Source organism: Pristiophorus japonicus, chromosome 10 (genome assembly GCF_044704955.1).
Source record: "Pristiophorus japonicus isolate sPriJap1 chromosome 10, sPriJap1.hap1, whole genome shotgun sequence".
Lineage (NCBI taxonomy): Eukaryota > Metazoa > Chordata > Chondrichthyes > Pristiophoridae > Pristiophorus > Pristiophorus japonicus.
In genome coordinates, this window is record NC_091986.1 from 118,719,381 (window position 1) to 118,737,754 (window position 18,374).

An 18,374-nucleotide genomic window follows, 5' to 3' on the forward strand; every position below is an offset into this window, starting at 1 on the left:
GCCATCTAGTGGCTAGTGATCCCAAAAGTACATACATGACGATATCCCACTCTGAGATATTAACACAGTCTTTTACAAATTGAGACAGTCCGGTGTTTTACACTCCCAGGTTGACCGTCTCAGTTCAACTCCAGCCTTGGGTGAGTGTTCAGAGTCTGTTGTGACTGGTGACTGGGTGGCTGAACTGGTGGGAGTGACAATGGCCATGTCAGGGATTGAAAGTCCATTTTCATTGACCATGTCAGTGATTGAAAGTCCTGATTCACTGATGACCACTGAATCCTCTGATGACTGGGGGTAGGTTGGTTGGTCGTCGATTGTCTCTTCCTCCAACTGTTCTGGTTCGTCTGTGTGCCGCAGCTTTGTCTGATCCATATGTTTCCTGCATGTTTGCCCATTTTTGAGCTTGACAATAAATACTCTGTTGCCCTCCTTGGCCATAACAGTACCAACGATCCACTTGGAACCCTGACTATATTTCAGAACATATACAGGATCATTTACAGAAATATCGCGTGACACAGCTGCGCGATCGTGATACCCTTGCTGACTTTGTCTTCTATATTCAACATGATTATTCAAGTCAGGGTGTACAAGAGATAGCTTGGTCTTAAGACCTCTCTTCATCATTAGTTCAGCAGGCGAGACCCCGGTAAGCGTGTGTGGTCTTGTCCTGTAACTCAGCAGTATGCATGACAGGCAGGTATGCAGTGACCCTTGCAGACCCATACTCTGCTTTATGATTTGGACAGCATGTTCTGCTTGCCCATTGGATGCGGTTTTGAACGGTGCTGAACTTACATGTTTGAGACCATTGAGTTTCATGAACTCTTCAAACTCCTGACTGGTGAAGCACGATCTGTTGTCGCTAACAACGATGTCAAGCAGACCATGTGTCGCGAACATGACACTGAGATTCTCAATGGCAGCTGTGGATTTGCTGGATGACATGATTATACACTCTATGCACTTCGAATATGCATCCACCATAACTAAAAACATCTTCCCCATGAAGGGACCTGCAAAGTCTATGTGGATCCTGGATTATGGATTGGACGGCCACGACCACAGACTCAGCGGCGATTCTGCTGGTGCTTTGCTGAACTGCATGCAAGTGTTGCACTGATGCACACATGATTTCAGCTCAGAGTTAATTCCCAGCCACTATACATGAGACCTGGCAATGGCTTTCATCATTACAATGCCGGGATGTGTGCTATGTAGCTCACGTACAAATTTCTCTCTCCCTTTCTTGGGCATAACAACACGATTGCCCCACAGTATACAATCCGACTGAATAGACAATTTGTCTTTGCGACGAATGTAAGGTTTGGTCTCCTCACACATTTGCTTGGGTATGGCAGACCAATCACCTTTGAGGATGCAACTCTTCACCACCGATAAAATCAGGTCCCGGCTGGTCCAGGTCTTAACTTGTTGAGCCGTGACAGGGGTTCCTTCACTCTCAAAAGCATCCATAACTAACAATAGGTCCACCGGTTGTGGCATTTCCACCTCCGGTGTGGGCAACGGCAGACGGCTCAAAGTATTGGTACAATTCTCGATGCCAGGTCTATGGTGAATGACACAATCATAAGCGGATAATGTCAGTGCCCACCTCTGGATGCGGGATGAAGCATTGGTATTGATACCTTTGTTTTCAGAGAACAGTGAAATGAGCGGCTTGTGATCTGTCTCCAGTTCAAACCAAAGACCAAACAGGTACTGATGCATCTTTTTAACCCCATACACACAGGCTAGTGCTTCTTTCTCTACCATGCTGTAGGCTCTTTCCGCTTTAGACAAACTTTTTGAAGCATACGCGACTGGTTGAAGTTTACCCGACTGATTAGCTTGTTGGAATACGCAACCAATTCCATATGACGAAGCATCACAGGCCAATACTAAACATTTACATGGGTCATAATGTACCAGCAGCTTGTTAGAGCAAAGCAGATTAGTGGCTTTCTCAAAAGCTCTGTCTTGAGACGCACCCCAAACCCAGTTGTCGCCATTTCTTAGCAGCATGTGCAGTGGTTCTAATAAGGTGCTCAATTTAGGTAGGAAGTTACCGAAGTAGTTGAGTAGACTCAGGAACGAACGCAGCTCCGTCACCTTCTGCGGCTTGGGTGCATTCTTGATGGCCTTGGTTTTTGAGTCCGTGGGCCTTATTCTGTCAGCAGCAATTTTTCTCCCCAGGAATTCGACCTCTGGTGCCATGAAGATGCACTTCGAGCATTTCAGTCTGAGTCCCACTTTGTTCAGATGATGTAGAACCGCTTCCAGGTTGTTCAGGTGTTCGTCGGGAGTCACGACCTGTGATCAGGATGTCATCTTGTAACACAACGGTTCTGGGAACGGACTTCAGTAGACTCTCCATGTTTCTCTGAAATATTGCTGCAGCCGAGCGAATTCCAAAAGGACACCAGTGATAAATAAACAGTCCTTTATGCGTGTTAATGCACGTAAGTCTCTTCGACGTCTCGACCAGCTCCTGTGTCATGTAGGCCGACATCAAGTCCAGTTTGGTGAATGACTTCCCCCGGCTAGCGTTGCAAACAAGTCATCAGCCTTCGGTAACGGGTACTGATCCTGTTTTGAAACCCTGTTGATCGTAGCCTTGTAGTCTCCACAGATTCTGATTGTGCCATCACTTTTCAGCACAGGAACAATGGAGCTGGCCCATTCAGTAAATTCAACCGGTGATATGATCCCTTCACGCTGGAGTCTGTCCAGTTCAATTTTGACCTTCTCTCTCATCATATATGGAACTGCTCGAGCTTTATGATGGACGGGTCTTGCATCCGAGTCCATGTGGATCTGCACCTTGGCTCCCGTGAAGTTGCCGATGTCTGGTTCAAACAGCGAGAAGAACTTGCTCAGTACTTGGGCACATGTATCTTTCTCCAATGACAACGCCTTGATGTTGTTCCAATCGCACCTGATTTTTTCAAGCCAGTTCCTGCTGAACAGCGTTGGGCCATTGCCTGGGACAATCCATAGCGGTAACTCGTGAACCTCACCGTCATACGACACTATAATTGTGGCACTGCCAATCAGCGTTATGAGTTCTTTGGTGTACATGCGCAACTTGGCATTGACTGGACTCAGCCTGAGCCTCACAGCTTTAGTATCCCACAGCATGTCGAATGCCCTCTGGCTCATTATCGATTGACTCGCCCCCGTGTCCAGTTCAATCGATACTGGCACCCCATGAAATTTCACGTTGATCATTATCGGTTTGCTCTTAGTTAGGAACGAGTACAGTTCATACACTTCCTCCTCTGGTATCTCGGATTGCGTATCCGGATCCGCGCTAGTCTGACCATCATCCTCCATGTGGTATATCGCAGCACGCTTGCTCATCTGCAGACATTTGTGCTGGAGATGCCCCACTCTCAGACAGCCTTTGCAACTATATTGCTTAAATCAGCACTGTTGGTGCCGGTGATTTCCCCCACAATGCCAACACGGAGAAATCGGATGCAATCCCGCTGGCGCATTTTGGGCAGCCACAGATTTCGCGTACGCAGTCGGGTGGGCCCTGCCATGTGCTGCTCTGCCGAACGCTGAATCAATCATATTTACAGTACTTGCCGAGTTTCAATTTTTCACTGATATCTGCTTTAGACTTCCATCTGTCGTCATGCATGACTGAGCGATCATGATGGCCCTGTTCAAGCCCAACGTCTCCATCGCCAGTAGTTTACGCAGGATCACCTTGTGGTTGATGCCGATTACAAAGAAGTCCCACAGCATGTCTGCCAACACAGCCCTGAACTTACACGGTCCCGCTAGACGTCTCAGGTCGGCAACGAATTCCGCCGCATTCTGGCCCTCTGAGCGAACGTGCGTGTAAAATCTGTATCTCGAGATGATAATGTCTTCGTCTGGCTTAAGGTGGTCCTGTACCAGTGTACACAATTCTTCATACGTCTTCTCTGTTGGACTCACAGGCAGGAGTAGATTCTTTATCAGACCATAAATGTTTGGACCGCAAACCGTGAGGAACACCGCCCAGCGCCGATCTGCGTCGCTGACCTCCTCCATTTTGTTGGCGACGAAGAACTGGCTCAAAGAGCTCACAAAGTCTGCCCAATCTTCTCCTTCCATGAATCGCTCCAACAATCCAATTGTGCTTATTTTTGCATGCAAAGGTTCTTGTTGCCTCATCGCCAAATGTTGTGTATGCAATAACTGTTAGACTGAGTACTGTTTAACTCCAAGAGGTATGACCTTGGCTCTGCTTTATTAAGGCCCAAAGTGACTAATATACAAAATGACTGGCCTTTTATACTTGGGCTGCACACACCTGCGTGCAGCCCAATGGCCTCCAACAGTTACGCCATCTAGTGATCCCAAAAGTACATTCATGACGCTCCCAACCTGCGGTGTTATCCTCTCGCAGGTCGGGGTGGCCCATTCACCAATAACCTACTCTCCAACATGTTAGTTTGGGTTCTGCCTGAACCACTCGGCTCCAAACCTCATCACAGCCTTGGTTCAGACATGGATGCACGAACTGAATGCCAGAGGAGAGGCGAGAGTAACTGTCCTTTCAGAATATCCATTGGGTTCACAACTAACAAATGTTACATGTACCTACTTTGTCAAAATTATCCTAAAATACAATTATCTTCAAACCAGAAGAACTAGTATAACCCACTCACCACAGAGCCATCAGACATCTTCTGCTTTTCCAGACACTGATTCAAGTGGCCTATCTCTGCTCGACAATCGTCCAGCTGAGACTCCAGCTTCTCCCGGCATAAACGCTCATACTCCAGTTGAGCCTGCAACTCCTGCACCATTCTGCAAAGGCAAATGCCATTCTACATTATCACTTTCCTTACACAAGAAATACTTTCAAAGCATTGTTCCCCATCCAAGAAAAACACTTTCTAAATACTGTGTGAGCCTTGGCAGTGAGTGCCAGCAAGCCTCTACATCTATGGAGAAAGTAACACCTGTCTGCAGTCCAGTTCTCACCCAACCTCCACCCGTGTGGATGTTGAGCAAAGGTTGCTATACAATGATCAGGGCTAGAAGCCCCGGCTGATTTTCTTTTCCTTAACCGAGGGATGCTGCTGCTAATTGCAAAATCCTAACTGCTATCCTGGCTGAGATCATCTAACTCAGCACAGACTCTCTCTGTGCCTTACAGAAAAGGAAGGCTCCAGATTGGTAGAGAAGAAATGGAGAATAAATGGCTCTTTTATATCTGAGAGATCCACCATGGCAGGTCAGAAATCAGTCTACCTGCTCACCTTGCAAAAACAGAAGTAACCTTGGTTAAAAACGGGCTTCGATTGCAAGTATTTCTCTCTACCCCCATGAGTGGCATTCTTCCAATCGAGATTTCAAGCTCGTAACTAATTTCAACCTGGTGCTTTTGAAATTATAGAAGTCTCTACTTCAGGTGGCTCAATGACTAATGCAGTTCTATCTGACAGTGGTGTAATGTTAATATTGACTTGTTTCTTTACCCAGCGGTAGTTTGCAGCACTGCAAGTGACATTCAGTGGGTCCAACGTAGGGTAAAGCTCTTTCTACACTTTGGTGAGAGGGATCAGTCTTCTAGCTGAAAAATACAGCAGTGCTGCTGTACATTGTGCCCTTATGCCACCTAATTCTGTAAGTTTGAGTTAGTACAATGAAGAGAGGCAACGTTTCCACATATTACTGTAATTCAGTTTAAATGAAAGCTAATCTGCTCAATTACAATTGATCACTTTGTCACCAGGAAAGGTACCATATGTTTTGTTCCCAAACTGCCACACTAAACAACAGGAGAATGATTAAATCAATTTTTGCTTCACATATATTTTCAGGCTACATGCTGATGGTTGAAAAGCTAACCTGCAATTTTCCATTTATTTATTTCAATGGACGGAAACTCAAGGGCAGCACAGCCACAATTTTCTGATACGTGGTGAGCGAGATTCTCCGTTGACAGCACGCATACGGAAAATAATTTCCATAGTAATAAAACATTGTGTATGATAACTACCTTTCAGCTTCTTTCACTTCCTTCCGTGTGAGCTGGTCTTCCTCCAGCATGCCTCCAAGTTGTCTGTAGTTGCTTTTTGCAATTTCTAATAACCGTTCAAATTTTTCAATCTTTTTGTAGGCCCTCACTGCATTGATGAATACAAGATGTTAATTATCAGAAAAATATAGATTTACAGTTTCTCCATATGAAGTAGGATAAGGCTGGAATTGGGTTTTAAGGTAAACATCAATAAGTATTGAAGAAAGATAAGGAAGTATATATTTGATATGCAGTATATGGAAATATCACGCCAGAAAAATAATGCTACTGTAAAGTATTAATTAATGCCACTGTGAACTGAGTGATATTTTGTTTACTCCATTTTGGGGGATTTTTCCTTCAAAGCAAAAGTAAAATGCATCATGCAGCTGATAGGGAAGTATATATGTTAGGGATAAACAACGGCTTCTGGTCAATTTAAGCACTGTCAGCACTCCAGATACCCACCATCATCTGGATGTCTGCTCTGTGGAGAGTTGAAGAGGTGGTTGGAGGGGGGAGGTTGGAGGCAAGAACATCAGGGCCCATTACAGAATTTGAAATGGGCGGAGAAGAGAGGAGAGGGAACATAGCTCCTGCACAAGAAATTGAGGGGGCTGTACCTATATTACAAAGACTACAAATTGATTACTTATATGCTTTGCATTTTTCTCCTGGTGCAGCATTTAAGTGTCATATCAGCCACTGTCAATCTCTTCAGCCCATTTTAGAATACAATAAGTTAAGTAGTCATGTCCTGAACAGAAGGGTATATCAAGGCAGCAGTGGATAGCAGCGGGAGGTCGAGAATCGAGGCCGATAAAAGGCCAGGAGTTCGGATAGTCAGAGCAGCTAGCTGGTGCAGGGACAAGAGTAAACAAAGAAGTAATAAGAAATCAAAGTGTGACATCACAGCCAAGTGGATAAGTGATTGGCTGGTGGATTGGTGAGTATTTAATCTTTTTCGTTTTCTTTTCCTTTTCTTATCAGTAGGTAACCTTTGGCATTGTTGCCAAATTAAGTTAATTTAAGGGTTAAGTCATGGCAGGAGAGCCCAGACCCATTTCATGCTCCTCTTGTGCTATGTGGGAAGTCAGGGACGCTTCCAGTGTCCCTGACTACTATGTGTGCAGGAAGTGTGTCCAGCTGCAGCTCTTGACAGACCGCATTGTGGCACTGGAACTGTGCATGGACTCACTCTGGAGCATCCGCAATGCTGAGGATGTCGTGAATAGCACGTTTAGTGAGTTGGTCACATCGCAGGTAAAGGTTACACAGGCAGATAGGGAATAGGTGATTATCAGGCAGAGCAGTGAAAGGAAGGTAGTGCAGGGGTCCCCTGCGTTCACCTCCCTCCAAAACAGATATACTGTGTTGGGTACTGTTGGGGGAGATGACTCATCAGTGGAAGGCAGCAGCAGCCAATGGCTCTGCTGCACAGGAGGGCAGGAAAAAGAGTGGGAGAGCTATAGTGGTGGGGGATTCTATTGTAAGGGGAATAGATAGGCATTTCTGCGGCCGCAATCAAGACTCCAGGTTGGTATGTTGCCTCCCTGGTGCAAGGGTCAAGGATGTCTCGGAGCGGCTGCAGGGCATTCTGGAGGGGGAGGGTGAACAGCTAGTTGTCATGGTGCATATAGGTACCAACGATATAGGTAAAAAATGGGATGAGGTCCTACAAGTTGAATTTAGGGAGCTAGGAGTTAAATTAAAAAGTAGGACCTCAAAGGTAGTAATCTCAGGATTGCTACCAGTGGCACATTCTAGTCAGAGTAGAATAGCAGGATAGTTAAGATGAATACGTAGCTTGAGGAATGGTGCAAGAGGGAGGGATTCAAATTCCTGGGACATTGGAACCGATTCTGGGGGAGGTGGGACCAGTACAAACTGGACAGTCTGCACCTGGGCAGGACCGGAACCAATGTCTTAGGGGGAGTGTTTGCTAGTGCTGTTGGGGAGAGTTTAACCTAATATGGCAGGGGGATGAGAATCTATGCAGGGAGACGGGAATCTATGCAGGGAGACAGAGGGAAGTAAATGGGGGCAGAAGCAAAAGGTAGAAAGGAGATAAGGAAAAGTGGAGGGCAGAGAAATCAAAGGCAAAAATCAAAAAGGGCCAGATTACAACATAATTCTAAAAGGACAAAAAGTTTTAAAAAAACAAGCCTGAAGGCTCTGTGTCTCACTGCGAGGAGCATTCATAATAAGGTGGATGAATTAACTGCGCAGATAGCTGTTAACGGATATGATGTAATTGGGATTTCAGAGACATGGCTCCAGGGTAACCAAGGCTGGGAACTCAACATCCAGGGGTATTCAATATTCAGGAAGGACAGACAGAAAGGAAAAGGAGATGGGATAGCGTTGCTGGTTAAAGAGGAGATTAAGCAATAGTAAGGAAGGACATTAGCTTGGAGGATGTGGAATCTGTATGGGTAGAGCTGCGTAACACGAAATGGCAGAAAACGCTAGTGGGAGTTGTGTACAGATCACCAAACAGTAGTAGTGAGGTTGGGGATGGCATCAAACAGGAAATTAGGAATGCGTGCAATAAAGGTACAGCAGTTATCATGGGTGTCTTTAATCTGCACATAGATTGGGCTAACCAAACTGGTAGAAATACGGTGGAGGAGAATTTCCTGGAGTGTATAAGGGATGGTTTTCTTGACCAATACGTCGAGGAACCAACTAGAGAGCTGGCCATCCTAGACTGGGTGTTGTGTAATGAGAGAGGATTAATTAGCAATCTTGTTGTGCGAGGCCCCTTGGGGAAGAGTGACCATAATATGGTAGAATTCTTTATTAAGATACAGTTAATTCAGAGACGAGAGTCCTGAACTTAAGGAAAGGTAACTTCGATGGTATGAGATGTGAACTGGCTAGAATAGACTGGCGAATGATACTTAAAGGGTTGACGGTGGATAGGCAATGGCAAACATTTAAAGATCACATGGATGAACTTCAACAATTGTACATCCCTGTCTGGCGTAAAAATAAAACGGGTAAGGTGGCTCAACCGTGGCTAACAAGGGAAATTAGCGTTAAATCCAAGGAAGAGGCATATAAATTGGCCAGAAAAAGCAGCAAAACTGAGGACTGGGAGAAATTTAGAATTCAGCAGAGGAGGACAAAGAGTTTAATTAGAAGGGGGAAAATAGACTATGAGAGGAAGCTTGCTGGGAACATAAAAACTGACTGCAAAAGCTTCGATAGATATGTAAAGAGAAAAAGATTAGTGAAGACAAATGTAGGTCCCCTGCAGTCAGAATCAGGTGAATTTATACTGAGGAACAAAGAAATGGCAGACCAATTGAACAAATACTTTGGTTCTGTCTTCACTAAAGAACACACAAATAACCTTCCGGAAATACTAGGAGACCAAGGGTCTCGCGAGAAGGAGAAACTGAAGGAAATCCTTATTAGTCAGGAAATTGTGTTAGGGAAATTGATGGGACTGAAGGCCGATAAATCCCCAGGGCCTGATTGTCTGCATCCCAGAGTACTTAAGGAAGTGGCCCTAGAAATAGTGGATGCATTGGTGGTCATTTTCCAACATTCTATAGACTCCGGATCAGTTTCTATGGATTGGAGGGTAGCTAATGTAACCCCACTTTCTAAAAAAGGAGGGAGAGAAAACAGGGAATTATAGATCAGTTAGCCTGTCATCGGTAGTGGGGAAAATGTTAGAATCAATTATTAAAGATGTAATAGCAGCGCATTTGGAAAGCAGTGACAGGATCGGTCCAAGTCAGCATGGATTTATGAAAGGGAAATCATGCTTGACAAATCTTCTGGAATTTTTTGAGAATGTAACTGGTAGAGTGGACAAGGGAGAACCAGTGGATGTGGTGTATTTGGACTTTCAAAAGGCTTTTGACAAGGTCCCACACAAGAGATTAGTGTGAAAAATTAAAGCACATTGTATTGGGGGGAATGTACTGACATGGGTAGAGAACTGGTTGGCAGACAGGAAGCAAAGACTAGGAATAAACGGATCTTTTTCAAAATGGCAGGTAGTGACTAGTGGGGTACTGCAAGGTTCAGTGCTGGTACCCCAGCTATTTACAATATATATTAATGATTTAGACGAAGGAATTGAATGTAATATCTCCAAGTTTGCAGATGACACTAAGCTGGTGGCAGTGTGAGCTGTGAGGAGGATGCTAAGAGGCTGCAGGGTGACTTCAACAGGTTAGGTGAGTGGGAAAATGCATGGCCGATGCAATATAATGTAGATAAATGTGAGGTTGTCCACTTTGGTGGCAAAAATAGGAAGGCAGAATATTATCTGAATGGTGACAGATTAGGAAAAGGGAAGGTGCAACGAGACCTGGGTGTCATGGTACATCCGTCATTGAAAGTTGGCATGCAGGCACAGCAGGCAATGAAGAAGGCAAACGGCATGTTGGTCTTCATAGCTATGGAATTTGAATATAGGAGCAGGGAGGTCTTACTGCAGTTGTACAGGGCCTTGGTGAGGCCACACCTTGAATATTGTGTACAGTTTTGGTCTCCTAATCTGAGGAAGGACATTCTTGCTATTGGGGGAGTGCAGCGGAGGTTCACCAGACTGATTCCTGGGATGGCAGGACTGACATATGAAGAAAGACTACATCGACTAGGCTTATATTCACTGGAATTTAGAAGAATGCGAGGGGATCTCAGAAACATATAAAATTCTGACGGGATTGGATAGGTTAGATACAGGAAGAATGTTCCCGATGTTGGGAAAGTCCAGAACCAGGGGTCACAGTCTAAGGGTAAGGGGTAAGCCATTTAGGACCGAGATGAGGAGAAACTTCTTCACTCAGAAAATTGTGAACCTGTGGAATTCTCTACCACAGAAAGTTGTTGAGACCGGTTCGTCAGATATATTCAAAAGGGAGTTAGATGTGGCCCTTATGGTTAAAGGGATCAAGGGATATGGAGAGAAAGCAGGAATGGGGTACTGAAGTTGCAAAAATGATCAGACATGATCATATTGAATGGTGGTGAATGCTTGAAGGGCCAAATGGCCTACTCCTGCACCTATTTTCTATGTTTCTATGTTTCTATTCCATGCCCATCTGTCCCACAACTCCATGTCTGAATCCCTCCAATCAGGTTTCCGCCCCTGCCACAGTACCAAAATGGGTCTCATCAATGTCACAAATGATATCCTTTGTGACTGTGACAAAGGTAAACTATCCCTCCTTGTCATTCTTGACTTGTCTACAGCCTTTGGCATGGTTGACCACTCCATCCTCTTCCAACGCCTCTCCATCGTCGTCCAGCTGGTTGGGACTGCACTCGCCTGGTTCCATTCTTATCTCTCTAATCATAGCCAGAGAATCACCTTCAATGGCTTTTCTTCCCGCTCCAGCAGCGTTACCCCTGTTGTCCCACAAGGAATGATCCTTGGCCCCCTCCTATTTCTCAACCACAGCTGCCCCTTGATGACACCATCCAAAAACACGGCGTCAGTTTCCACATGTACGCTGATGACACCCAACTCTATCTCACCAGCACTTCTCGCGACCCCTCCACGGTCTCTGAATTATCAAACTGCTTGTCCGACATCCAGTTCTGGATGAGCAGAAATTTTCTCCAACTGTATATTGGGAAGACCAACGACATTATTTTCAGTCTCCACCACAAACTCCGTTCCCTATCCACTGACTCCATCCCTCTCCCTAACATCTGTCTGAGGCTGAACCACACTGTTCTCAACTTTGGTGTCATATCTGACCCTAAAACGAGCTTTTGACCACATATCCGCAGCATAACTAAGACTCCTATTTCCACCTTCGTAACATTGCCCGTCTCTGCTCATCCGCTGCTGAAACCCTCATCCATGCCTTTGTTACCCCTATTCTTGATTATTCCAACACGCACCTGGCTGACCTTCCACATTCCACCCTACGCACACTTGAGGTCATCCAAAACTCGGCAGCCCATGTCCTAACTCGCACCAAGTCCCACTCACCCATCACCCCTGTGCTCGCAATGCCTCAATTAAAAATTCTCACCCTGGTTTTCAAATCTCTCCATGGCCTCGACCCTCTCTATCTCTGTAATCTCCTCCAGCAGCCTCCACCCGCCCCCCCCTCCACACGCAAGATATCTGAACTCCTCTAATTCTGTCCTCTTGAGTATCCCCGATTATAATCGCTCAACCATTGGTAGCTGTGCTTTCTGTTGCCTAGACCCTAAGCTCTGGAATGCACTCCCTAAACCTCTCCGCTTCCCTTTTCTCTTTTAAGACACTCCTTAAAACCTACCTCTTTGACCAAGCATTTGGTCATCTGCCCTAATTTCTCTTTCTGTGGTTCGGTGTCAATTTCTTTGTTTTATAATCTTCCTGTAAAGCGCCTTGGAACATTTTACTATGTTAAATGTGCTATATAAATACAGGTTGTTGTTAGTATTGCAATGCATTCTGCAGGTTTACATATTGTTTAATGTAAAGCACACAAAGAATGTTAACTTACTCCTCGCCTCCCTCTTCTGACCAGCACTCAGGTTAATGTTGTCCTGATTATCTGTGCTCCCTTCTATACCGTGTTGGTCAAAGAAGCTGGGATTGTCTTTATTCAGCTCTTCATCAGAATCATCATGCATGCCTCCTCCCAGGAGTTTAACAGCAGCCAACTGGGAAAATCTGCATTGTAGCAATCCAAGGGTGAGTTTGTACTGGATCTGTCCAGAAAGATAATAGATCTATACAAGCATAACAACTGTTTCTGGTTTGAGCCCAACTCTTGCAATCGCTTTGGGATTTCCTTTCAAATCTGGAACAATGTTTGGATTTGAGATATTCTCTCCCGACCTCTATGCCAGTTCCAACTGTCACAGGAGAGAAAGTGGAGAGCGCCGGTTCCAACTGTCACAGGAGCATCCAGTCGTGCCTCGGTAACTGCCACCAAAAGAAGTGGAGTGTGGGAAATTGTACTCCGCTTCCATTGAGGGGTGGTAAGGCCAATTCTGCGGCGGGAGCAGGTCTTCCACGCTGGGGGCTAAAATTCCCTGCCCCAGAAGGTTACCGCCCCCAAGATGGGAGCCTGTGCGGGGAGGCAGAGGGAAGTGGAGGGGAGACGGGGGCGGGGGATGGAGGGGAGAGTGGTGGAGATGGGGGGCGGAGAAACCCAGGGTGGGAGTCAGGAGGGGCCACATTGCAGCGGAGGTCTGGGGGGGCGAAGTGTGTTGGAGGGTCGGGCCTGGGGGCTCTGTGCCTCGGTGTGGGGAGTCTTCAGAGTGGGGTGGACGGGTTGACTGCGCAGATGGCGGTTGGTGGATGTGGTGTGGTTGGTGTCGCGGGGGTGTGGCTCTGGGTGGCCGGGGCTGGGGGCTCGACATCTGGGGACGTTTGGCATTTGGGAAGGATTCTGACGGGACGGGGCAGGTTGGGTGCGGGGGAAGTGTTCCTGGTGTTGGGTGGGTCCGGAGCCCGGGGGTGGGCTGTTTGGGGTGAGATTGGGAGAGACTTCTTCACTCGGGGAGTTGTTGGCCTGTGGGGTTCCCTGCCGCGGAGAGTTGTTGATGCCAGTTCACTGGATGTGTTTGGGAGGGAGTTGGATGTGGTCCTTGCGGCTGGGGGGGTTGGGGGGTGTGGAAGGGGCGTGGGGGGGGGAGATGCTGGGGTGGGTGATCAGCCATGATCTTGTTGAATGGTGGTGCAGGCTTGAAGGGCTGAATGGCCTACTCCTGCACCTATTTTCTATGTTTTTATGTTTCGATGTTTCTATGCCAGTTTCTTAAATGTTACATGTAGCATTTGTGATAACAAATTCACTTTACTGAGTGTTTTTACATGGATTTTGTATCAGAGAGAAATCCATAAGGACTTCAAGTTGTGTCAGAAGGCTTACAGTGAGAGGATAGTGTACAGGTGCAGCGTTGAGAATGTGGAGTTCCGGAATCCGGAATGTTCTGGAATCTTGACCGATCGGTTACAGGGTCGTCCGGAATTCATAAAATGTTCCGGAATCAGGTCCCACCCACGCTGCCGACCTCGGGGCCCTGCCTCACCAACGCTGCCCTTACCTCGGGACCTCCTCGTCGACCCGCCCGAACAGCTCCTTCTCGCCGGGACCCCATCCGACGACCTCATCGAAGGGGTTGGCTTGCCTGAACTGCTCCTCAGCGGGGACCCCCCACCCCACCTCCCCAACCTCCACCACACCCCCCACCCACCCTCCCAACCCCATCCCCCCACACTAACCCCCACCCCCCACACCCCCACGCCCCCAACCCCCACCCACAATTTTCCACAATGCCATTTTTTGGCATATTTGAAGAGTTACGCTTGTTTTTTTTTGCGCCCAATTATGCCAAAAAAAAAGTTGAAAGTTTTCCCATTTTAACTTGTGAATGTGGCCCCACGCACATTGTCCTTAAGCTCTGCGGGTGGAGCCTAAGATGTGCGGCAAAAAGATCGGGTTGCCAGGGTAACGAGGGACACACTGTGGATTGAGGCTGGAAAGTGAAACATACAAGACATTCTGGCCAGCTCACAGCAACCTGCACAAGCACCTTGCAGTTATTTAAGGCAGCAGCTTACCAACATGAAAATATGAGAGAATCTTTGTGCCAAAAGTCTATCCTGTAAACTGAATTGGAAAGGCCCCCCTCTCTCCGACCCCTCCCCCACCCCCCATCCCTAGCCCCGCCGGTGCCCCGTGCCACTCCTAGCCCGGGCCAAAAGGCTTCCCTCCCCCCGGCGCCGGTGCCATTCCTAGCCCAGGCCGAAAGGGGAGACAGACCAGACCAAAAGCCCCAGATTAAAATTAATTCGATTCATCAGAGATTAAAGACAAAAAGGAGATTGTTACAGCAATGGAGTTGCACTACAGAACCCATAAATAAAAGAGGTTATAATTACCCACTCTCTCTTCCCCTCTGCTGCTGCTGTCCCGGCCGTGGAACTGGATCTTCTGTGCTGATTCACTTACCTGCGCTCATTTTGTTAACTGCCCAGAAGGTTTTTCAGAACGGACACATATGCCTTCTTAAGAAAAATTGTAGTTTGCCAAACTTGCATAAATAGCCAGAATTGGCGCGGGTGGCAAGTGACAGCCCCAATGAGGTTAAAAAAAATTGTGCCTAAGTGAATTATGCTGGTGCAGAAACTTTGGGGAAACTTGGAGATTTTAATTTGCTCAAAAAAAACAGTGTATGACAAAAAACCGGCGCAGATAATTGGGGAAAATTGAACCGATGGTCTCACAAGGTGAAAATTTGGCCTATCATTGCAGATGAAGTTAGAAGACCATACATTTCTAATAGCACTACACTTTCTACAACTAATGCTGATTACCTCTTAGCCACGTCCTTTGGTATCTCTCCAGCATCATTTCTGATGTGATGGTCTCCTCCCATTTCTATGAGCCATTGCAGGCAGCCAAGGTGTCCTTGTCCAGCAGCTAAGAATTGTACATACAAGTGTCAGTCACATATAATTCAATCTTGCCATTAAAAAAAACCAAACGCTTAATTTGTATCCATAGTTCTTTTATTGGCGGTGTTCCTTTTGTTACAGTATCTAATTTGTATTTATTACATTAGTGGTATTCAAACCAGCGTTAATGCAACCCAGCCTGCAGAAGTGGACTCTCCAGGGCAAACTTTTATTGGAAACCAGATGGAACGGGAATTTAAATCCTACTAGTACATTACTGCCTGTTTACTGCCCGGCAATTATTTTGATACCACTGTTTTCTTGGACAGCTGAGAAGCCTCACAATATATGCAAATCAGGATCCTATCATTTAAATAGGAACGATCCCAATGAGACATTAACTGCTTACTGGGCAGGGGATGATGCCCCTAGCATGCACCCAGCAGAGGCCCTGTAAGGTGTGTAAAACATATTTTTGTAGGGCCCGAAGGATCAGGAGTACTTCCCTGGACACCACAAAGAAAGTTTGAGCCACTGCTGCCCGAACTCCCCCCACCCCAACCCGCCAAAGTCTCCTGTACAACACTCCTTTGGCTGATATAACTGCCCTGCAGACTCCAGCCACCCAATGTTAGTAGTCCCAAAACTGGTGAGTTGCCTCTGGACACCTGCTTGAGTGCAAAGCTGGTTGGCGGGATGAGGCTTGGCCATTAGAACGGACTTACCCAGGAGTTAAAATTTCCCCTTTTGTACATTTTGTAGGAAAAGTGGTCTACAATTGTTGTGGCAACAATGTTTATAGTTTATGTGATTACAGTAACAGAAAATAAAGGGAAAGTTTGTTTCAAATTTTGATTACTTACCTGATGAATGGAGCTGTCTAACATTATCCCTTCCCATCACTACAAAAGTTATATAAGAACAGGACTAGGCCATTCAGCACTTCGAGCCTGTTCAAACAGTACCCCAACTCCATTTACCTGCCTTTGCACAATATCCCTCAATACCCTTACTCAACAAAAGTCTATCAATCATAACCTTGCAACATTTGAATGACCCAGCATCCACAACCTTTTGTGGGAGGGAGTTCCAGACTTTTTCTACCTTTGTGTGAAATTGTGCTTCCTGATTTCATTTCTAGGTCTAATTTTAAAATAATGCCCTCTTGTTCTGAGGATAGACATTTTCTGTGTCTATACTATCAAATCCCTTTACCATTTTAAACACCATGATTAGATCACCCTCTAAACACAAGGTAATACGAGCCACATTTATACAACTTAGCTTCATAATTTAACCCTTTAAGTCCCGGTATCATTCTGGTGAATCTGCACTGTCCCCCCTCCAAGACCAATGTCTCTAACTTTTTCCAGTTCTGACAAAATATTAACTCTGTTTCTCTCCCCACCGATGCTGCCTGGCCTGCTGAGTATTTTCAGAATTTTCTGGGGGGGTTTTGTATCTTTCCTGAGGTTTAATGCCAAAACTGAATGCAATGCTCAGATAGGGTCTGACCAATGTTCAGTACAACTGAAGCATAACTTTGTCACCTTTATTTCCAATGCCTTTGAGATAAAGGCCAACATTCTGTTAACCTTTTTGATTACTTTTTGTACCTGTGCACTAGCCTTTAGTGATTTGTGTACATGGACACCTAAATCCCTTTGCTCCTCCACAGCTCCTAGTCTCCCATCATTAAGAAAAATTAGTGTGTTTATTTTAACTCATTATGTTGTTACCTATTCTAATAATTACTTAGAAATAATCATGTCACCTCACGCATTTGGGATGGATGACTATGCAATGCTGCAACACAAAGCAAACAACATAAATTTTTTTTTTTTGCATGCATTTTATAATCCAAATCTCTTCAGACTGGATGAAATTATCAGTGCAAGAGTATAAATCACTCCTGCATCTATGCCGGTTATATCATTAATAACGGTTTCCCTTAAGATACTTAGGATGAGGGCAAGAAGATATGGATTTCCCTTTTCCCTCCTCGGCACATTCAAATGTTTTAAATATGAATATTCTTCCTTGTTTATTCAATTTATTTGAAATGCTCCCTGTCCCATATTTGGGGGAATTGGATTGGAAGATCCTACAGTTTACCTGGAATAAATGGCATCTCTGCAGTTGTTGCTGTGGCCAATTGATTGGTGTGGAGTAGCCCTCCCTAACTACATATATTATTTTGGACTGCGTAACTGCATGCATTTTCAGTTTGAACTTCTGCAGTGGTCACATACCAATGGGCGAGATCCTCTCTTTCTGCATCACTGTTGCCTACTTTGGGGAAGCTCATCAGTCCTCAAAATGGTACGATTCATCCTGTTTTGGGCAGTAATGCAGGTCTGACGAGACACATGCCCATCATTATCATGAACCTTGAGGTCAGTCTGTCTACTCATCTCTATGGGGCAACCTGCTGATCACTCCCTCACCATTAAGTGCTATGATGTGGGTTTTCTGTGCTCCCCCACTTGCTGGAAGGGGACTCAATCTGATGCTTCACTTTCTTACTAGGCACAAACTGCCTAAAAGCTGGTGACCTTTTTAGGTCCCCTGATTGACCATTTCCTATCCACACCAAGAATTATGCAGAAAAAAACAAGATATTTCCACATTCTAATGACAATATATACGATTTTGTTCTATATTTCATGTTAAACAGCTAAAGCAATGTATAATGTTGAGCTTTTCCTTGTGTTAATGTTGCCTCTATCTAAAAAAAATTGTGAAATCTATATTTAGGTAATATAATGCAGAGAATTCTCTCAAGGGTATTTCAGTCAGGCAATGTTAAAAAATTACCTTTCCTGATATTTGTCCTGATCAGTAATCGAATATCATGAAACAAAATTAATTCACCAAGGATATAAAAAAATGCATTTAAAAATTGTAATTTTGCAATTACTTTGGAATTTGAACCAAATCCTATTTTTATGAGGGCACAGAAAGGGT

At 45.4% G+C, this 18,374-nt stretch overlaps 1 protein-coding gene across 1 annotated transcript in view; it reads right to left on the minus strand.

Annotated features, from left to right (window-relative positions):
* The window catches only part of LOC139274614 (ankyrin repeat domain-containing protein 42-like), a 69,538-nt gene that overhangs the window by 2,801 nt on the left and 48,363 nt on the right, over positions 1 to 18,374 (minus strand). Inside the window, exons 8-11 of the mRNA XM_070891292.1 lie at positions 15,327 to 15,432; positions 12,502 to 12,671; positions 6,011 to 6,137; positions 4,671 to 4,812 (exon numbers count right to left, since the gene is read on the minus strand). Of these exons, the coding sequence (XP_070747393.1) occupies positions 4,671 to 4,812; positions 6,011 to 6,137; positions 12,502 to 12,671; positions 15,327 to 15,432 (545 nt within the window). The remainder of the gene's footprint in view (positions 1 to 4,670; positions 4,813 to 6,010; positions 6,138 to 12,501; positions 12,672 to 15,326; positions 15,433 to 18,374) is intronic.